The sequence below is a fragment of the Zeugodacus cucurbitae genome, chromosome 3 (assembly GCF_028554725.1).
Source record: "Zeugodacus cucurbitae isolate PBARC_wt_2022May chromosome 3, idZeuCucr1.2, whole genome shotgun sequence".
Classification (NCBI taxonomy): Eukaryota; Metazoa; Arthropoda; class Insecta; order Diptera; family Tephritidae; genus Zeugodacus; species Zeugodacus cucurbitae.
The window spans coordinates 68,205,501-68,223,636 of NC_071668.1; the positions used below are offsets into that span (position 1 = coordinate 68,205,501).

At 32.2% G+C, this 18,136-nt stretch overlaps 5 protein-coding genes across 7 annotated transcripts; 3 read left to right on the top strand and 2 right to left on the bottom strand.

The window, feature by feature from the left end:
• Positions 1-53: 53 nt before the first annotated feature.
• On the bottom strand, positions 54-2,361 carry LOC105214700 (toll-interacting protein). Of its 2 annotated transcripts, none has more exons than XM_011188268.3 (4): positions 2,182-2,361; positions 1,035-1,157; positions 413-961; positions 54-334 (listed from the first exon to the last, which is right to left on the bottom strand). In XM_011188268.3, exons 1-4 carry the CDS (start codon positions 2,224-2,226, stop codon positions 224-226), a joined length of 828 nt encoding a protein of 275 aa, XP_011186570.1. In that variant the 5' UTR covers positions 2,227-2,361; the 3' UTR covers positions 54-223. The 2 variants fall into 2 exon arrangements, with proteins under 2 accessions (XP_011186570.1, XP_054083646.1); XM_054227671.1 differs by lacking the exon at positions 2,182-2,361 and adding an exon at positions 1,950-1,971.
• A 101-nt stretch (positions 2,362-2,462) lies between these two features.
• On the top strand, positions 2,463-4,048 carry LOC105214704 (mitochondrial chaperone BCS1). Its single transcript, XM_011188274.3, has one exon. It carries the CDS (start codon positions 2,551-2,553, stop codon positions 3,880-3,882), a length of 1,332 nt encoding a protein of 443 aa, XP_011186576.1. The 5' UTR covers positions 2,463-2,550; the 3' UTR covers positions 3,883-4,048.
• On the bottom strand, positions 4,023-6,470 carry LOC105214703 (RING finger and SPRY domain-containing protein 1). The gene is made up of 8 exons (XM_011188273.3): positions 6,104-6,470; positions 5,601-6,030; positions 5,419-5,536; positions 5,186-5,349; positions 4,808-5,118; positions 4,609-4,747; positions 4,433-4,551; positions 4,023-4,356 (listed from the first exon to the last, which is right to left on the bottom strand). Exons 1-8 carry the CDS (start codon positions 6,313-6,315, stop codon positions 4,215-4,217), a joined length of 1,635 nt encoding a protein of 544 aa, XP_011186575.1. The 5' UTR covers positions 6,316-6,470; the 3' UTR covers positions 4,023-4,214.
• Positions 6,471-6,932: 462 nt separating this feature from the next.
• On the top strand, positions 6,933-15,249 carry LOC105214705 (uncharacterized). Its single transcript, XM_011188275.3, has 5 exons — positions 6,933-7,455; positions 9,206-9,457; positions 9,532-9,729; positions 9,811-9,978; positions 10,784-15,249. Exons 2-5 carry the CDS (start codon positions 9,212-9,214, stop codon positions 12,470-12,472), a joined length of 2,301 nt encoding a protein of 766 aa, XP_011186577.2. The 5' UTR covers positions 6,933-7,455; positions 9,206-9,211; the 3' UTR covers positions 12,473-15,249.
• A 577-nt stretch (positions 15,250-15,826) lies between these two features.
• On the top strand, positions 15,827-18,065 carry LOC105214706 (FUN14 domain-containing protein 1B). Of its 2 annotated transcripts, none has more exons than XM_011188276.3 (4): positions 15,827-15,986; positions 16,065-16,243; positions 16,615-16,810; positions 17,586-18,065. In XM_011188276.3, the coding sequence occupies exons 2-4, from the start codon at positions 16,092-16,094 to the stop codon at positions 17,766-17,768; spliced, it is 531 nt and encodes a 176-aa protein (XP_011186578.1). In that variant the 5' UTR covers positions 15,827-15,986; positions 16,065-16,091; the 3' UTR covers positions 17,769-18,065. The 2 variants fall into 2 exon arrangements, with proteins under 2 accessions (XP_011186578.1, XP_028897785.1); XM_029041952.2 differs by lacking the exon at positions 17,586-18,065 and adding an exon at positions 17,130-17,362.
• Positions 18,066-18,136: the final 71 nt, after the last annotated feature.

The window sequence follows — 18,136 nt, forward strand, 5'->3', positions numbered from 1 at the left end:
CTAATACATTACGTATACCAAAAACAAAACAAAAACAAAAAATACAAAATATCTATGCTTTTGTTGTGGTCTCCACATTTTGAAAAATCTATTTGCTGTTTTAATGCATACAAGCAAAATTTAGTATTGTTAATAATATTATATAGACGATTATATTTTATATGTGTATATATATATTTTTTTATATGTATGTATAAAATAACTGCACAATTGCTGCAATTATTTATTCGTTCATCTGCAGCAAGGAATTTATTGTTGCATCTTTACTACCATTATTCGCCTCGAATACAGACTTGACAACTTCCTTATCAATATTTGGAAACATTTCGTGTATCTGTGTGTGTAGAAAAGCGTTAGTTCAAGTATCATATATATACATGCATACATATACCATATTAATCGGTTTACTCACTTGTTTGAATTCCTCTTCGGACAATTGGCGCGGTGCTGGTGCCATAACCGTATTGGCGACAGGTGGTTGTTGAGGTGTTACAAATATTGGCATTGGTCTACCCGGTGGCACCATTAGCATTTGCGCTGGTCCGCCCATAGTTTGGTACATATATGGCTGCATGGGTTGATTGGAGAAGCTCAAAACAATATCGATGGCACCCTCAAGACCGTCACCTTGTTTACCACTTAGTGGATACCATTCTTCGTGCGTTTCGCCCCGCATCACAGTTTGTGGTATTTTGATTTCACACCATGCAATCAATTCGTCCATTTTAAAGCTGCATTCATCATAAATTTCAATGAAAATGGAATTAACACCTGCAGGTAATTGGCTTTGTATTACACGATTCCAATGTGGATGTTTACCACCATTCGGATCGGTTTGTGTTTCGTAGACATAATGACCGACACGTACACGTACATAGGGATCCATGCGGGTAAGGCCATAATTGCGTGCTAGTTTTGCTTGTGCACAGGTAATACTTAAACGTCCAACATAATTTGGTGCCTTGAAAATGTGTTATTTAAATTTAAAAAAAAAATATTAATAAATGAAATACTTTGATAATGTGTCTACTCACAACATATTGTGGATACACTTGCTGTTGGTAAGCAGCTTCCGCTGTCTGGCAGCCTGCAGACACTTGCGCATCAACGCCACTGTTAATACGTAGAAAATCATTTGGTAGCGGTCCCACCATGGCCTGTTAGAAGAAATAAATATTTAATATTAAATTAATTCACATTTTAATTAGCACATTAAAGCATATTTACTCCATTAGTGTGTATAAATAAAAGCAAACAAATGCTTTTTCCATTAATTAGCACTAAGAAAATGCGTAGTTTGCCAATAGTTACTTATTTAATTGTTTAATACCTATATGTACATATGTAAAAAATTTTTACTTATTCAAGTCAGCTGACTTTATGAACACAGATTTAATGAAATTTATAGTACATACGATAAATATAAAGTTTCAATTTTAAATTTCAAATTAAACATTTTATTTGCTTTTAAATATAACGCTTTCCGGACGATATTGGTAGAATTTATGTAGCACTATGTTGCTTTGGTAGTATATAGTGGCTAACCACACACTTTTCATACTTTAGAGAGATTGCTTTGCATTAACGCATTATTGAAATCATAGTAATCATGTAAAAATAAGTACATACTTATATATGTATGTAAGATTTGGAGGCATATTTTGACGTTATACTATGTAAAATATGATTATCTGCTGCATTTTTTGTCAGTAACTCCGATTATAGGAAAAGAAGACCTTCAACTTCAACATTGCTTCACATCAATGTTGCAATAACTAAACCAAATCCAAAACATGAAGAAATTTCCAACTAGCAAAGGTATTTATAATTGTAAATTCAATAGTTCCCCAAAATCGGCAGCTTCAAAAAGTAAGCTCATCCTAATGACTTCAAAATTGCCCTTATGCCAGTACTAAAATTAAAGCGAAACATCACCACAAGATGCGTACCTAAAGAAGCCATATAATTGGGATTAAGTAAAAACAGATATTAATAGTATTTTGGTTATTTGTGCAATAAATTGAAAAAAAAAACTGATAATACTTCACATAATTAATCGCATTTTTAACGTTATATCCATTACTGATAAAAATACAACAATAAACACCTATGTACATATGTATGTATAAACCTTCATTGTATATCAACTGTTATTTAGCATTGCAAACGCTGTAAACTCACCTTTCGCCAACGACTTGAACGTGTTTCAATTTCAGCATTTGCCATTTTATGCTAATTTCTTGTATATTAAAGTACTTTAAGCAAACTCTATATTTGTTATTTTACAGTATAAATTATTTTTCGTACAAGTCAAATCGAATTCCCTTTCACACTGATTGTGATTAATAATACGTTTGCAATTTTATGAATCATAAGGCAGTTATAGGGTGGTATAAATATGTACTACAATCTAATTTTTTTTAATTTTGACGCACTCTGTACGCCCAACAGCTGTTGCTGGCAACAATAACAGCAAATATTTACATATGTTTTTCAAATTCGTACCTCAAATCAACTGGAGTCAATCGTATTAGGTAAGATAGGCAAAACATGCCGTTTTCGGAAATTGTGAGTGGATTATCAACAAATCCATATTTCGGTGCAGGCTTCGGCCTATTCGGAATAGGTGCAGGTGCCGCTATTTTGCGAAAGGGCCTGCAAGGTGCTATAATTCTATTCCGTCGACATATGATGATTACATTAGAAGTACCCTGCCGAGATAAATCTTATCAGTGGTTACTACAATGGATTACTGTGAGAGGTGCCAGAGAGACGCAGCATCTTAGCGTCGAGACATCATTTGTACAAAAAGAAACTGGTCAAATACGTACAAAATATGACTTCATACCCAGTATTGGAAAGCATTTAATGCGTTATCAAGGTATTTGGATACAGGTTGAACGTACACGAGAGCAGCAAACATTGGACTTGCATATGGGTGTACCGTGGGAGAGTGTTACTTTAACAGCATTTGGGCGCAATAAACAATTGTATTTTGATATACTCGAAGAGGCACGTTTACTTGCTTTGGAGGCTACCGAAGGAAAAACACTCATGTATACAGCTATGGGTTCCGAATGGCGACAATTTGGACATCCGCGTCGCAGACGTCCGTTATCGTCTGTCGTGCTCGAAAAGGGTGTTGCAGAGCGTATTGTCACTGACTGTAAGGAGTTTATAGGCAATTCCCAATGGTATATAGATCGTGGTATACCATATCGTCGCGGCTATTTGCTGTACGGACCACCAGGTTGTGGAAAGTCTAGTTTTATTACAGCTCTAGCTGGTGAACTAGAATATGGTATCTGTTTGTTGAATTTGTCAGAGCGTGGACTAACAGATGATCGTCTCAACCATCTGTTGAATGTCGCACCGGAGCAATCAATTATATTGTTGGAAGATGTGGATGCAGCTTTTGCATCACGTGAAGATGTCAAACAGCAAGCAGCTGCATATGAAGGGCTCAATCGCATTACATTTAGTGGTTTACTCAATTGTCTCGATGGTGTAGCATCGACAGAAGCGCGTATTGTATTTATGACAACAAATTATTTAGAACGCTTAGACCCAGCACTTATACGACCCGGTCGCGTTGATGTAAAAGAATATGTCGGCCATTGTGATGCATATCAGCTGGAGGAAATGTTCTTACGTTTCTATGGCAAACAAGAAAAACTACCACGTCAACTCGCTAAGGATTTCGCCAAATGTGTATTAGCTGATGGACGAAAAGCCAGTCCGGCACAAGTACAAGGCTATTTTATGCGTCATAAAACTGCCACATCAAGTGAAGTACTTGCACACACCGCCGAAATATGGGAAGGAAGTTTGTCTACGGCACTACAAAAGGAACCAATCATATTACAAGCCACCGCGGCGTAGTTAAATATTAGAAATTAAAAACAATACTTAGTTGTAATGAAATAACGAAAAACGTATATAAGTGTATACTATGAAAGACTATGCTGCGTAAATCTAATGAGTAAAATGTGATTTTTCATTTTGCAAATAAACACAATGAATATTAGTGTTTACGCTTTAAACGTAATAGACTATTGTATTTTTTTCTTTATTTTATCCTAACGATAAAATCCGTTTACTTAAAACTTATTTACAAAAAAAAAACTCTGAAGAGATATAGGCAAAATTTTTAGATCGTTCTGCTCTACGAGTGTGTAATTTTTACATCACTATGATTTGAGATAAAATATCTGTCATGTCTCCGTGGGCATACCTTCGACTTCAGAAACTTCCACATTAACAGGACTATCAGTGCATTCTTGAACTTTTGTACGTATGTCAGAGCGACACATGGGGCAAAACTTAAGTTGTTCCGTACACGTGACGCAAAACCCTCTGTGAATAGATTAGTATATAAATTTACAAACAATTAATGGGATTAATATACGAATTAAACAAAAAAAAAACATACCTATGCGAGCAAGGCTCCAATCTCATAGTAGCCTTTTTGTCAAAGCACAATGTACAGGAGTCATCTCGTACACTTACTTTTCGTAACATATCCAGATAAATATGGCGTGGCAAAATTATCTGTGAGTTAAGAAAGTTAATATTATCACACATAATTTAATAATAAAGTCTATTTACCTTGTCACTTGAACTCAGCGTTCCACTTTCATTGAAATTGTGAAATGCTCTTTGTGGTGGATATCGAAAGGGTTCCAGTCCAAAATTAAATCTACATTGTTGAAAGGACATGAAACTTGCTGCCGCAAAAAATCCTTCCCTAAAATATTAATTATGATTATTATAATATTTGATCTACAGTGTTCTATAGCTGACTTACTTAACGTTATTGAATATGTGTCTATAAGGATCAGTCGATTCTCCATCGAGAGTAAAGATAACCTCTTGTTTGTCTAAATCAAGTAAACAACCAAGAATCGAGCCACTTTTCCATGTTGGCAAACTGTGTGGAATAGACTTGGCATTATGCCAAATTATACGCCGACAACCATCAAATCCAATAGAGTATTTGTCATCACCTATACCGTAGCCATCGTCGCTTAGAAAACTCGATTCTTTTGTAGCCCAACCGATTTGCATTACACCAGGTGTTATGAGGAGTACTTCATAATACCAACAACCTTTGGTTATCTAAAGAATTTGTTATAGAAATTAGAATCAGATTAATTATCACTGAAAGCTCTATTAACTAATTTACCTGGAATGTGCAGCGAACACTTTCAAATGTGTAAGCATCACAACGCGCTTCTAAACCATCTGGTGATATTTTCAAATATTCACTTACATCCTTGGTATTAAGCATTGCGTTAATATTTGAGACATTCGTTGTCTCGTATGAATATTGTCTACCACTTACTGGAACTAATAAATTGCGTATTTTAAAATTAGTTATGCTTATTTAGCAACACATAAATATTAAATTAAACTCACAATAGTTGTCTAAACACCAACAAGCGCAAAATCCTATTTGACGCAATAAAAAATTTGTTGATGCCACATGTTCCTCCAGTGCTAGGAACGGACTTTGTTTCATTTCTAGCAAAGTTTTCTGTTAGGAAAACAAAAAAAAAAATCGATTAATGCTAGTAATTTTAAATAATGATTTAGCTTACCTGTATTGTCACTTTATTCTCACTCGTTTGGGCAAACTTTTCGAGTGCGATTAATGAAAGAAGTTTAACATTCGGTTCGATGTCTTCATTTAAATTACTAATCAGGTACTTTAACATGGAATTGTTAAGTAAAGCAATACTGCTAGGCCCTGCTAATTTTTCTGCTAAGCAGCCAAGTATAACACATAAATTTCGTTCTTTGCGTAGGTTATTTTTTAAACCATATTTTGGTGCAACCATTTCGCCGACCTTTAGTACTGATTCTTTTGTGGGCAGTGGACTGTCGTCAAGTAGTAGTGCTATGACACTAGGACCCATGGGATGTTCTACGGGGACCACACGCATTAATGAACGTACAAGTTCAGTCCATCCAGCTGGTTTCTCTGTGATAATATGTAGCATTAATATAGAGCTGGGTGGTTCCGGCTCACTAAAATATATAAAATTATTATTATTTGATTCATTTTACTTTATTAATATTTTTTTTGTAAAAAAATACATACTTGTCAATCATTGTACTAATCACATCTAATGTCTCGCGTACTAATTTATCAACGGTATCAGAAAGTGTTTTTAATGTGGCATTTGTCTGCAGTACTTCCGGATTACGGTATGAGTTTCTGAGTGAACCTCTTGCATGCCGTTGTGAACGCCCAACGCCCGTATCATTGTCCTCTTCACTTTCGTTTTTATCTTTACACAGACAAGAGCCCATTATATAGTGTGGAAGTCTTTACATTCCCATCCATCGAAACATTGAAATAAAACGAATTTAAAAATGCGACGAAAAAGTTTACTTTTTCAATTAATCAAGAAACAAATGCAATAAATCCACAGATGCAAGAAAAACAAAGATTGTTTCGACTATTACATTAATCGATTACAAACTATCGAATTCGATATTTCCAATAGACTGGAACAGCCACAAATATCATTAATCCATTAGTTCATTGGACCGCTTTTAAATTTTTTTGTCGCTTTTTTATTATTTTATTTGTATTTGCAAACATATTATTCACTGTACTATAATATTCAATAATAAAATAAACAAAATAAAAAATAAACGATTTTTACTCATGATTTTTATACCAACTAATAATAAATATTGCAATAATTACACACAATAATAAAAAAAATAGTTTAAATAAAACAATGAATTATCTATCAAAATTATTGTTTAACAAAATTTTAATTTAAGGCTTTATTTATTATATAAGTGCAATATGAATAAGGGGTTAACTCAAGAAAAGCTGCAAATAGTGCGCTATATTAAAAAAATAATTGGCAACACCATTTGCGCACTTTTTCAACACTACCTCTTGATATCACATATGTCTTCCAATATTCATTTTTGGAATGCAAAGAAATTTTTGGGTGCTCACTTTACATTGAAAAGCACTGTAAAAAAGGCTGTCGAATTTGTAATTTGTAGTTATACAAAAATGTACTGGTGAAAAAGTAAAGAAAATAAGCCCCACAAGAGCTTAAAGTAATATATTTTGTGCAAATTAATACTAGACGCTTTGAAGTTATCTGCATTTGCAAACACTTTCCCCAGCAATAGGAACAGTACAAAGCAGTTGGGAATAGTTTGCATTTGTTGCGGCCATATTTGTGAGCTCCGATTTTAGCTTGAGAGGTTGGCTTCAAGGGGAGTGGATCTAGTAGAATCCTTCACAGTACCCTCTGCGCATGCCAATCGGTCTTATTTTGTCAGAGTGAAGGATTTTACGTGCTTCAGGAGTAGAAAGATCCAGGTTGGAGGAAAGTGGAAGTTGCGTTGCACATAATAAGGCGCCCAGGGAAAGCACAAACGCTTATAATTTGTTGGATATAAAAAACAACGTAACATCCCGTAAGTTGAGAATCGTCAGAAAAGTTAAAGTGGGGAAGATTAAAACTATAAATTTAATGCAAACAATTGTGAGATACATAATACATTGTATATATAGCCATGTGTAAGGTCGTTTCAGGTCAAGAGAGAAAAGGAATTTGTAAACGTTATGCCCACTATACAAACAATTGGTTTTTAGTTTGTTAATCCAAATGTTAAAAATTATTTATGTAAAAAACAATTGTACACAATTGGCTTAAAATGTTAAAAAGCGTTCCCACTATAGAATTATGTTGCTAGAACAAGAACTACCTACCATCAGCTTAGGTTAATACATATAATCTATCTATCTATATCCCATCGGAGTATATAACAATTAATTTTCAGAGAAAATGTCTGCTAACAATTTAAGCGCAAAATATTGTTTAATTTTGTCATAAAAAAGATTGTTCTTTTATACTTTTCAAAATGTGTTATAGTATGTGCATAGTATATAGATGAAAACATGCTATACAAATAAGTCATCTCAATAATTTTTTGTTTTATATAAAAGGTGTATTTTTGATAAATTTATACCCTATATATATTTATGTTAAACACACAATAATATTTATCCTTTTATATTCTAAATCTAAATACCTACCTAGACACTTTCAGTATTTCTGTTTATCTTAACTGATGAAGTGTAGAATATTCTGAACACACAGCTGCTGTTATTTAAGCACAAATTTAGCAGTAATATGTAGCACTTTGTATGTGAATTGTACGCCCTATTTTTAATAATTTCCGACGATCTGAATATTAGATATTATTCTTGAAACTCAAATTATGATGATTATAGATGATTTCTTTGATTTGATTTCTTTCAAGTTGTTAATGATCTGCTCAAAGTTCATGTTGTTGTTGTAGCAATATAAAATATTCGTCAAATAATTTTGAAGAATGCTGCCGATTTGTCAGTATTTGGATAAAAATACGGATCCGTACCGGTTGCGTAGGCGACTCTGCTGGGAACGGTTCATAAGAAAATTCATGTTCGAATAAATCTGAAAATAGAAAACATGATTTTCCAGGTAAAAGTACTTTCAATAAGATAGACTCAAAATACCGCTCTCTATTGTTAAATAAAATACTGGCCTGCATTCGTGGAACAATACACGACCCGATGAGCATATGTTGCACACATAGTCGAGTTACTTTGGCGCGCTTTGTGATCTCTAAATAAGATTACTCAATTATTAGAGTTTTTGAGATATACATATAGTGTTATATTTTAGGGATCAATATATCACATATGATAAAAGGCCTGCAAAAGTCGAACTTAATTTGAGTTTATCGTTATGAAAAGAGAAATTACACAGCAGATATGCTGTGACGTTTTCAACGTTATCTAAAAACATTTTGTCACCGATATAAAAGATATCTGTATTATTACAAAGTATGTGTCATGGCGTACGTCGCAGGGGGTTCCCTGTCTATTTAATTCTAATGTGTTTGAAAAATAAAAACACACAGTTACCAATACATACACACATACATACATTTTTACCATACTTTATTATAATAGCATACCATTAGGCGTAACATTTTTGTTGTTTTTTAAACCTCACTCAAATGTGTATTTGAAATGGTAAAGTCCAAACTACTGTTTGCGCCGGAATAACTGCTTAATATTTTTTCTCAATTAATTTAAGTAACATGTTTCTAATTTAATAAATTTAATAAATAATAAAACCATTAAACGTTCATCTTATATTTTTTTTTCTTATAGAAAGACATGGATGAACAAGAGGAAGTTCAACAAAATATGATATCGAATTTACCGTTATTGTTCGCCAATGGCTATCCAACATCATTGGAAAAAATAACAGAGTCACAACTTGAAAAATTCATACCATTCATGGTACGTTGTTCGCTTGGTCACATAAATTTTCAAGAAAAAACAGACTGCAGTGAACCGGAATGGTGGCCTGAAGATTTTCCATTCACCATACCATTTACAAAACCGAAGAAATTCATTGGGGTAAATAATATAGAGCAGTAGTGTAACCATATTACGACATTTTTTAATATTTACATTTTATTTTTGTTGTATAGAATTGGGCGCAAAAAATGAAGGAAATTATCATAATATGCTATCAATTTCACAGAAGCGTATTTCTGCTACGCTTCTGCAACGATTTAGCTGCGTATGAGCATGCGAGTCTACGCTTTATAAACAATTACAATTCGACAACTTCACTCTTTGAAAGGCGCAGTAATAAATTGTTGGTGACGTTCAGAAATGAAAACATGGTAAATGAAAGGAGTTTATAAGTGTATAAATATGTTTTTTTTTTTAATTTATGAAAAAATATTAATTTTAAATATTTTTAGTCATACGATCAACCACAGCGCAGTCGCAAATGTTTAATGCGACAGAAGTCGAAAAGTGGCAATCAAGGCAGATCGGAGGCCGAACAAATAATGGTCGAACCAGCACCATTCGATATTTACTTATGCGACAATTGCGATGCTGAACTGTATTCGAAAGAAGCTATTTCGGTAATTTGAATATTGTATCATAGATAGTGTCTTACATAACGCCATTATTGCATTGTGATATCTTAAAAAATATTGAGCACATATTATTCGTATTGTTGTTGTAACAGCAAAAAAACAGTCATTAAATAATTTTGAGGAATGCTGATAGTTTGCAAGAGAGCTCTTGGTATTCGACTAATCGAATTAACCGGATAGGACATTATTCAAATAATAATATTCGGTTTGCAGTATCCGAACACTTGTAAGTCGTCGACTATTTGATTAACCTTTCATTCCTGACTATCCGGGTAGGATAATACAAGTTCATTAATTATCTTAATTTTTTATTAAAAAATTAAAAACACAAAAATCAAAGGCTGCTTGGATTTCAAACAATTTTCATTTATTCAAATACTCGCAGCCGAGTAACTATTCGAATTAGCGCAATGTTTTTCAAATATTCGAATAGTATTAATTGGTTAATATTCATACCAACGGTTACAAGTCGGTTTTCAGATTATAACGTAACCAGACTATTTTAGGAATCGTGTATGAGTAATAGAAGAGGAGTTGTGCTTGAATATCAACATGGAAAACATGAACCACTAAAGCAAAAAAGCCATTTTTTTCGGAACCCTTAATAAACGGCAAGGACTGCTACACCAACATCATTCCTAAAAAAAAATTTTTAATTGTTTTTATTGTTGTAATTACTAATATATTGCTCAAAATATTTAATTTAAATTGTTTTAATATATCCAAATGCTCGTTTTGACAGTTTATATATATAACATTAAAAATATATTTTTAATACTTCCCACAATAGGAACATGAAAAGACTTGTAATGTGGATGACGACGATGACGATGTCATTTTATGTGATACACCCGAACCTAGCGAAAACAATGTACAGTCAACAGATTCGAAACGAAATACAGAGGACAATGAGCTACGCAATGGATTTCTACTCAATTTTAACCTGCAATGTCGTGATGAAAGCAAAAATGGTAAAGTTCCCAGTAAGAATGAACCGTCAAGTGCGTCGAAGGAGACTAAAGACGAGAAAAGCGGATTCATGATTATAGATAAAAACAAGCGTATGCCACGACGCAATCGTGCTGTACACTCGTTAGCACGTTGCGCCACAATACCGTTGTCATCGCCTGCGGGACAACTACTTTTGCGTACTACAAAAACTGCCATGACACCAGAATATTTAACAGAGCGTCTGGATCGTTTGGAGCGTTTTTGTTTTGCACCCTTACTCTCAAAATCCCAGGCGAAACCAAAATATTTTGAGAAAAAACAGACATCCACCAATACACATTGTACATTTAAAAAGCCACAAGAATACAGTACGCATGTCTATGTTTTTCCACGACGACAATTTTCACAACGAAGACGCACCGAAAGTTTTCTCTTCTTGAACTCATCACTAATAAGACGCTGCCGTCCCATATCGGTACGGCTAAAGAAAATCACAGATAACGAAGTGAAAACACGACGTTCATTACCAAATACAAAATTAAATATAAAACTAACACGCGATGCTACACGACGCTCCAATTGGAAAATATCATCGCCGTCTACCGAAATCATTGTGGACACAATCGATCTATGCTCATCGGATGAAGAGGAATGCCGTATTAGTAGTAGTGGTAGTAGTAGTAATAATAGTAGTGATAAGAAAGCGCATGAGCTACAAAGACGTAGCGATCCTGGTACAAGCATTGAAATAACGCGTAAAACGTTAGCAACATTCACCAGCAGTCATATCGCCACCAAAACCTCAGCGAAAAGTGCACTAACAATTACCAGTGGTAATGGCAAAAAGTTAAGTCTCAAAGAAATCTCTTTGTTTCCAATACGAAAATCGACGCGTACCAATGGACCGGCTAAAGGACCAGATAAGCCGCCATTACCATTAAATGCTACAGCAATAGCTAATACACGCTTGTCTTTGACAGCAGCAACAACAAGTGTAGCTGTGAATAGTTCCTCAACAGCAACAACTACTGCTGCAACAGTACCGGCAATCAGCGATGCGAATAAAATATCTTCCACTTTCGATGTGAATACGCTACTAAATCCATCAACTGCTGCAATATTTGCGTCGCCGACAGATAATGGTATTTCCTTACCAAAACCCTTACAACCATCTGTGTATATATTTTCAAATTATCCCGCTAACGCATTGACCTCAACGGTGCCAACAAATAATGAAATTACCACACCAAATGCTGGTAATTCATTTCGCAATCAAAATCAAGAAAATCATGCACAAAACGGTACTAGCGCCGCGGCGGCGGGACTAGTTGTTAAACACCAAATAGCCAATAATAGTGCAACACCTACAATTACGCCCGACTGGTATCCGGAATTGAATGCGTTAGCCACTAGTGCTAATACAAATTTAAGCAATACAAAACAAACGCATCTGGCGGAACGCGAACGTGCACGTAGCCTGTCTTTAGTACCGTCAAGTCGTGTTATATCCATTGATCTGACCTCTTAATTTTGTATGCTAATAAGTCGCGTTCTAATGCTATTACAATAATTAATAATTAATTTCTATACATTTATACAAAAATCTAGTTTAAATTTATCTAACGCTCGCATTAAAACTATTAACGGCGTTGTGTTTAGGTCTTAAATCAAACACATACGCATACATACATACGCACGCACGCACTTTAGTTGAATGTATGTGCAGAAGGCTATATTGTTGAAATGTACCTTGTACTATATGCTTGTGCATATATAAAACGCGTATGGACCTACAAAAAATACCACTGCTGTACTTTTTCTTACAACTCATTAATTTATTTTTAGTTTATTATTTATTATTCACCAACGTTAAAGCATAGAAAAAATATTTAAATAACTTAAAAGACTCGACAGGCTCGGCGCAGTGTAGAAACGATTTTTTGGTTGTAAAAAATAGTTAATATGTTTATTTTTTTTTTTTAAATTAATACAACTGTGATGGTTGATTGTAAGCGTGCGTCAGTTTTTATGTTGTTTTTAGTGCTTTCTGGAGTTAACAAATGTGCACAAATAAGTTGTATTGATCTCGATCGATTGAATATTATATTTATTTTTATAGAAACATTACATTAGGGTTGTCGGAAAATGTGAGAGTGCAAAATTTTAAATATATTATATTACAAATAAACCGAACTTTTTGCAAGATTTCAAACTGTAAAATTTACTTAAAAATACATTTTGAAAGAAAAAAAATATATATATGTGCATACATATTTTCTAAATTTTCAGTTTATTTCATTTTATTAAAACGAAATGCGATTTTACAAAACTAATTTTTCCGTTAAGATTATGCTACTATTTCGTTAAACAGCAACTTGCTAAAACTGCAGTATGTAGTGGCAGTTAATACCAGAATAACTGCATACCTCGCCCTCAATCAGTCAAGCATTTAATAATAAAAGAACACTTGCTTATAAATAAATACATTTGTGAAAAACATGAAAATACCAAAAACAACATGAAATCATAGCGTTCATTTTTTTCTAGCACACTTGTTTGCAATAGTTTCGTACTCCGGTATAATAATTAAAATTAAGCTATTAAAAAACATATTTTATACTTTTCTGGAATTGTTGACAGGTTGAATGTACCTAATGTAAATATGTACATATATGATAATAGTTTTTCTAAAACAAAAAATAAACTCATACATTAGCAATATGAAAAGAAATTTATCACCAAATAATCGTATCTACTTTTACAGCCATAAAATTGCGGGTAATGCGCAAATTCTTAATGAAATCCGTTGAATTTCAGTTGTAGTTATGCAAACAATCCAATTTTAAGTTGTACTCGGTGTTAGTCACACTTCCATGCACACTGGCATGTAACAAAGAATGAAGAAAGTTTTGCAAAATTTGTTTAATAATCATAGCACTGACTTTCGTCAACGAAAAAGCGACAACATTAAGCAATATTTTATAATATATAATTGCAAATTTTGTAACAAAACATACTTTCGTTTGCTGAGTTTGTATTAGAAACAATATTTCTTATTTATTTAACGGATATGTTTGTAAAATGTCAGAAAAGGGTTAATAGTTTGAGAATGATTAAGATTTTAAGTATTTCGTATAAACTAAATTTAATTGAACACCGTAGGACTGAAAAACACATTAACGTTTTACAAAAATTAGAATTGGCTATAATATATATATGTATATATATTTTTTTCTTTTTTGTTTCTTAAAATCTTAACGACTAGATTTTTATGCGCATTTTTGTAATTGTTTATTTCATCACTTATTTAGCAATTATTCCATTAAACTGTAAATTAGTTAATGCAAAAATATACTTATGGAGCTGATGATTTAAGCATGCGCGTCTACATATACGCTACTGCCCCACAAATTTCCTTAGAAAATATGTATTCTTTATTTTATAGTAATAGCATCAGTACCTTGCTACACACAAGTGTATAGTAGTTACTTATTCACATATATTTAAGTTAAAAGCTAATTAATTAACATTTTAAATGATAATATGTTGATAGTTTATATAAACACTTGCACTAAGTTGGCATTATTTATAAATTATTTGAAATTGTTAAAATTGCTTTGGACTTCATATCTACTGAGCACTGTCTGCATTGTCTTGTTATTTTGTCCATAACAGGTGTGTGAATATAATTTTAACGTTAAATTATTAATATAGACTTTTTAGTTTAATTTATATTATTTTTTATTTATTACTATTTATTACAGTAATACAATTGAAGTATAGTAAAAGAGTATCAATTATAAATCCGCAAATTCGTTTCAAACTTCAGCGAAGACATTTGTACCTCATTTACGAACAAATGTTGAAGAAATTACAATATTAGAAACTACGTTTTTATGTACTTTTTCTTTTTAAAATTTTCATTTCTACCACAAATGCTATGTACCCAAATATTTAGTAGGTATATATGCTATATATAAGTGAAATGTATGTATGTAACTTACGAAACATAACATTTAAGAGATACACTTTATTTTTCAATTAATTTATATTGTAGGAAAATAATTTACAATATGAAAACACTAAAAATATAATTATCAAAAATTTCATAGTGAATATGCAATGAAATTAAATTTAAATTATTTAAGTTTGGAAATTTTGAAATTCGTTCGACCTAACTTCTATGAAACGTTAATTTGTGAAATACTAAATAAATATGTTTTTATAGCTATGACTAAGAAATATTTAGTGGTAAAATACGTGTATACAGTGGTAACTAAATAAAGTGCGTACTGATTCTTAAAACTTATTATTGCACACTATTTGATGAACACCAGTTTTAAAAAGCAGAATAAAGTATATTGATGCCTAGCAGGTATAAAAATGTATATCTACAAGTTGTTAGGACTTTGTGCCGTGTATTTTGACTCATGCTTCTCCGGAGATGTAACACACAGAGCTAAGGAAACTTTGTTGGGACAGTTCTAAGCAAATGAAGTTTACACTTGTTTATATTCGACCAACGGCTGTAGCATAAAAGGTTTACTTTTAAACAATTTTGATTGCATGTTCAAACCGGATGATAAAATTTTGTATTTTAGAAAATGTCGTCAGATGTAGTAAATTTATCGGATATGCAGATACAGATGATACAGATCTTCCGGCATCGACCATTTTATGCAAAAAATATTTTATGTAGTTGTGTAAACTGCTGATGTGAGCACATTGAGATAATAGTTTTTATTTTTTTTTATTTAGTTTAAAGCCCCGCTTTTCAAAGCTTTACACATTTTAAATTAATATTTAAAAATTAAATGAAAACATATAAATTTGTTAGTTGCAACCCTTATTAACCCCCATATTTAACTCTTGCAAAAGCTCAACGAATTCCATTGAGTTTATCGGTTTTTATCGATTATTTGACATCCCCATCAGTTAGAAGAAAAAATTGTTTGTGATTGTTTCGGGATAATCTTTTAGAATTTTGCTAAGAATAGACAGACGAAATTCCATATTCAAAAAAGGAATAACAGCATTGTCTGGTAAATTATATAATACAATAATTAAAAGTTATTTATAGGTTTTTAATATACGCTTTCTAATATTTGCTATATAATTAGGCTATAACCGTGCAAAACACAAAAGGTATGAGCGATTGGTCAAAATCACATAAAAACGCAAATAACGCAAGAGTCGAGAAAATGACGGAAGACGCATCAAAGTTTCTGGGTGGTATCCTCGGTGATATAAGCTCACGATCAGCGTACACGCAAATAGCTATTGGTGCTACCTCAGGATGGTGAGTACCAAATTTTTTTCATAAATATAATAGATATGTGCATACATAAGTTGCAATTTTATAGTATAAAAGATGCAATGGCGTTTATCATAGGACTATTATGTATTTAAACAAATCTTAGATAGGTGACGTAATTCCCAAAGTTATGAGCAAATAGGCATATAGAATAAACAGCAAAATGTGCTTTGCGTAAATTGCTTGTTGTTTGCAAAGCACATAAGTATGTATTAATGTTCAACAAATGATTCATTTATGTTGATTTACGTTAATATTTTAACAGATATAATTTAGAAAATGCTTATTTGAATACAAATAGTACAACAAGTTTAGATAATTTAATATATTATATTAATAATTTAAAACTCTCATAGGTTTACTGGTTTTGCAACAATGAAAGTTGGCAAATTTGCAGCTTTTGCTATTGGAGGTGGTATTATTTTAATGGAAATTGCCCATCAAGAAGGTTTTATTGAAATCGATTGGTCGAAAATCACAGGAAAACTTGATAAAGTCACTGACAAAGTTGAAACGGCCGTAACAGGCCAAGAAAAGAATTGGATTGAAAAGGTGAGTGTGAACAGAAACTATTATTGGTTTCTAAAACTCAATATTTGAGAATTTATTTGCCACAGCCCACACATAACATAGCATTACCGTGTTTAAATTAAATTTAGTTTAATATTTAATTGATTGCTTATAAATTGTTATTAAAGTGTTTACTATACAAAATTTCAACTTCAATTAAAGTTTAAAGAAAATATATTCGCCTGCGCACTTAAATAATTTTATAAAAATAAAATTTCGACTTTATTCCATCAAGAGAATATTCTCAAAAATCGAAAAATTCAGTTTGCTACTAATTGCCTTTATTTTTCGTTTTAACCAGGGCAAAGTGTTTGTTAAAAACAACGCAATTTTCACGGTAGCATTTCTTGGTGGCGCTCTTGTTGGAGTTGGCTGTGCATGAATTACTTTAGGATCAATGTTAACTATAGCAGGCTGCTAACCATGACAATTAACGCCACAAATATTAGTATTAGTATTAAATATGTATGCGCTCATATAATTGTAATGTTGTCTTCTTTGGGTTTGCAATAAATTATTCACATATTTAAGAAAGTGTTTATTAGTTATTTGTTAATGTAAAATTAGTAAATACGTAGGTAGGACTATAATAGAGTGGTATAAATATATTGCGAAAATTACAACAACACATAATAATAATGACATTTAATACAGTACATTTTTCATATTTGATGTTGTAAAATACTCTTAAACAAAATAACTTTAACAGTAAAATTATACATAATTGTTTGCACAATTTTTTTTCTTCACATTTCAGACTGAACGTTTTGTTGATCGTAAACTTGATCGTGCAGAGAACTTATTAAAGTCAAAAACAAAGAAAGCCAAGAAATGGTATAGCAAACTCATTGGCGATGAAAATGGACCGAAAGTAAACGATCTTCACATTTTCTTAACGGCCTTTGTCGGCGGAATTGCATTAGGCGTAGCTTCGGCTTAATATTAAATCTCAATCTTAATCTAATACGACACTCGTATGTTATCCTTAACAGCATCTAGCATCTCATTAATCACATACATACCTATTAATTTTACTTAATTTAACTGAGTTTGATTATTAAAGCGAATATGATGTAATTGATATCACAATAGTGCTTGAATAAAAAAGGCGTTGAATATTCAATTAAAAAGAATATATGTATACCTCAAAAACTTCGAATTCAATCGTGAGTTATTGATGTAATCGATATGTGTAAAAAGAATTTCGATGACTTAAATACATGTATTTTAAAGTATATATCTTTTGTTTTATTTTATTTTTTATATAACAAAACTGAAGAATTCAATTTATTTTAAATTAAAACTGCA

Bases quoted from the DNA above. Each gene is read 5' to 3' on its own strand.
- LOC105214700 (XM_011188268.3), bottom strand. From the start codon at position 2,226: ATGGCAAATGCTGAAATTGAAACACGTTCAAGTCGTTGGCGAAAG. The intron at 1,158-2,181 runs GTGAGTTTACAG...TTCTTCTAACAG, and splicing joins GTTCAAGTCGTTGGCGAAAG to GCCATGGTGGGACCGCTACC. The intron at 335-412 runs GTGAGTAAACCG...CTACACACACAG, and splicing joins CCGAAGAGGAATTCAAACAA to ATACACGAAATGTTTCCAAA.
- LOC105214703 (XM_011188273.3), bottom strand. From the start codon at position 6,315: ATGGGCTCTTGTCTGTGTAAAGATAAAAACGAAAGTGAAGAGGACAAT. The intron at 5,350-5,418 runs GTGAGTTTAATT...GCAATTTATTAG, and splicing joins TTGGTGTTTAGACAACTATT to TTCCAGTAAGTGGTAGACAA. The intron at 4,357-4,432 runs GTATGTTTTTTT...ATCTATTCACAG, and splicing joins TTGGAGCCTTGCTCGCATAG to AGGGTTTTGCGTCACGTGTA.
- LOC105214704 (XM_011188274.3), top strand. From the start codon at position 2,551: ATGCCGTTTTCGGAAATTGTGAGTGGATTATCAACAAATCCATATTTC.
- LOC105214706 (XM_011188276.3), top strand. From the start codon at position 16,092: ATGAGCGATTGGTCAAAATCACATAAAAACGCAAATAACGCAAGAGTC. The intron at 16,244-16,614 runs GTGAGTACCAAA...AAACTCTCATAG, and splicing joins ATTGGTGCTACCTCAGGATG to GTTTACTGGTTTTGCAACAA. The intron at 16,811-17,585 runs GTGAGTGTGAAC...TTCACATTTCAG, and splicing joins AAAAGAATTGGATTGAAAAG to ACTGAACGTTTTGTTGATCG.
- LOC105214705 (XM_011188275.3), top strand. From the start codon at position 9,212: ATGGATGAACAAGAGGAAGTTCAACAAAATATGATATCGAATTTACCG. The intron at 9,458-9,531 runs GTAAATAATATA...TTTGTTGTATAG, and splicing joins AACCGAAGAAATTCATTGGG to AATTGGGCGCAAAAAATGAA. The intron at 9,730-9,810 runs GTAAATGAAAGG...AAATATTTTTAG, and splicing joins CGTTCAGAAATGAAAACATG to TCATACGATCAACCACAGCG.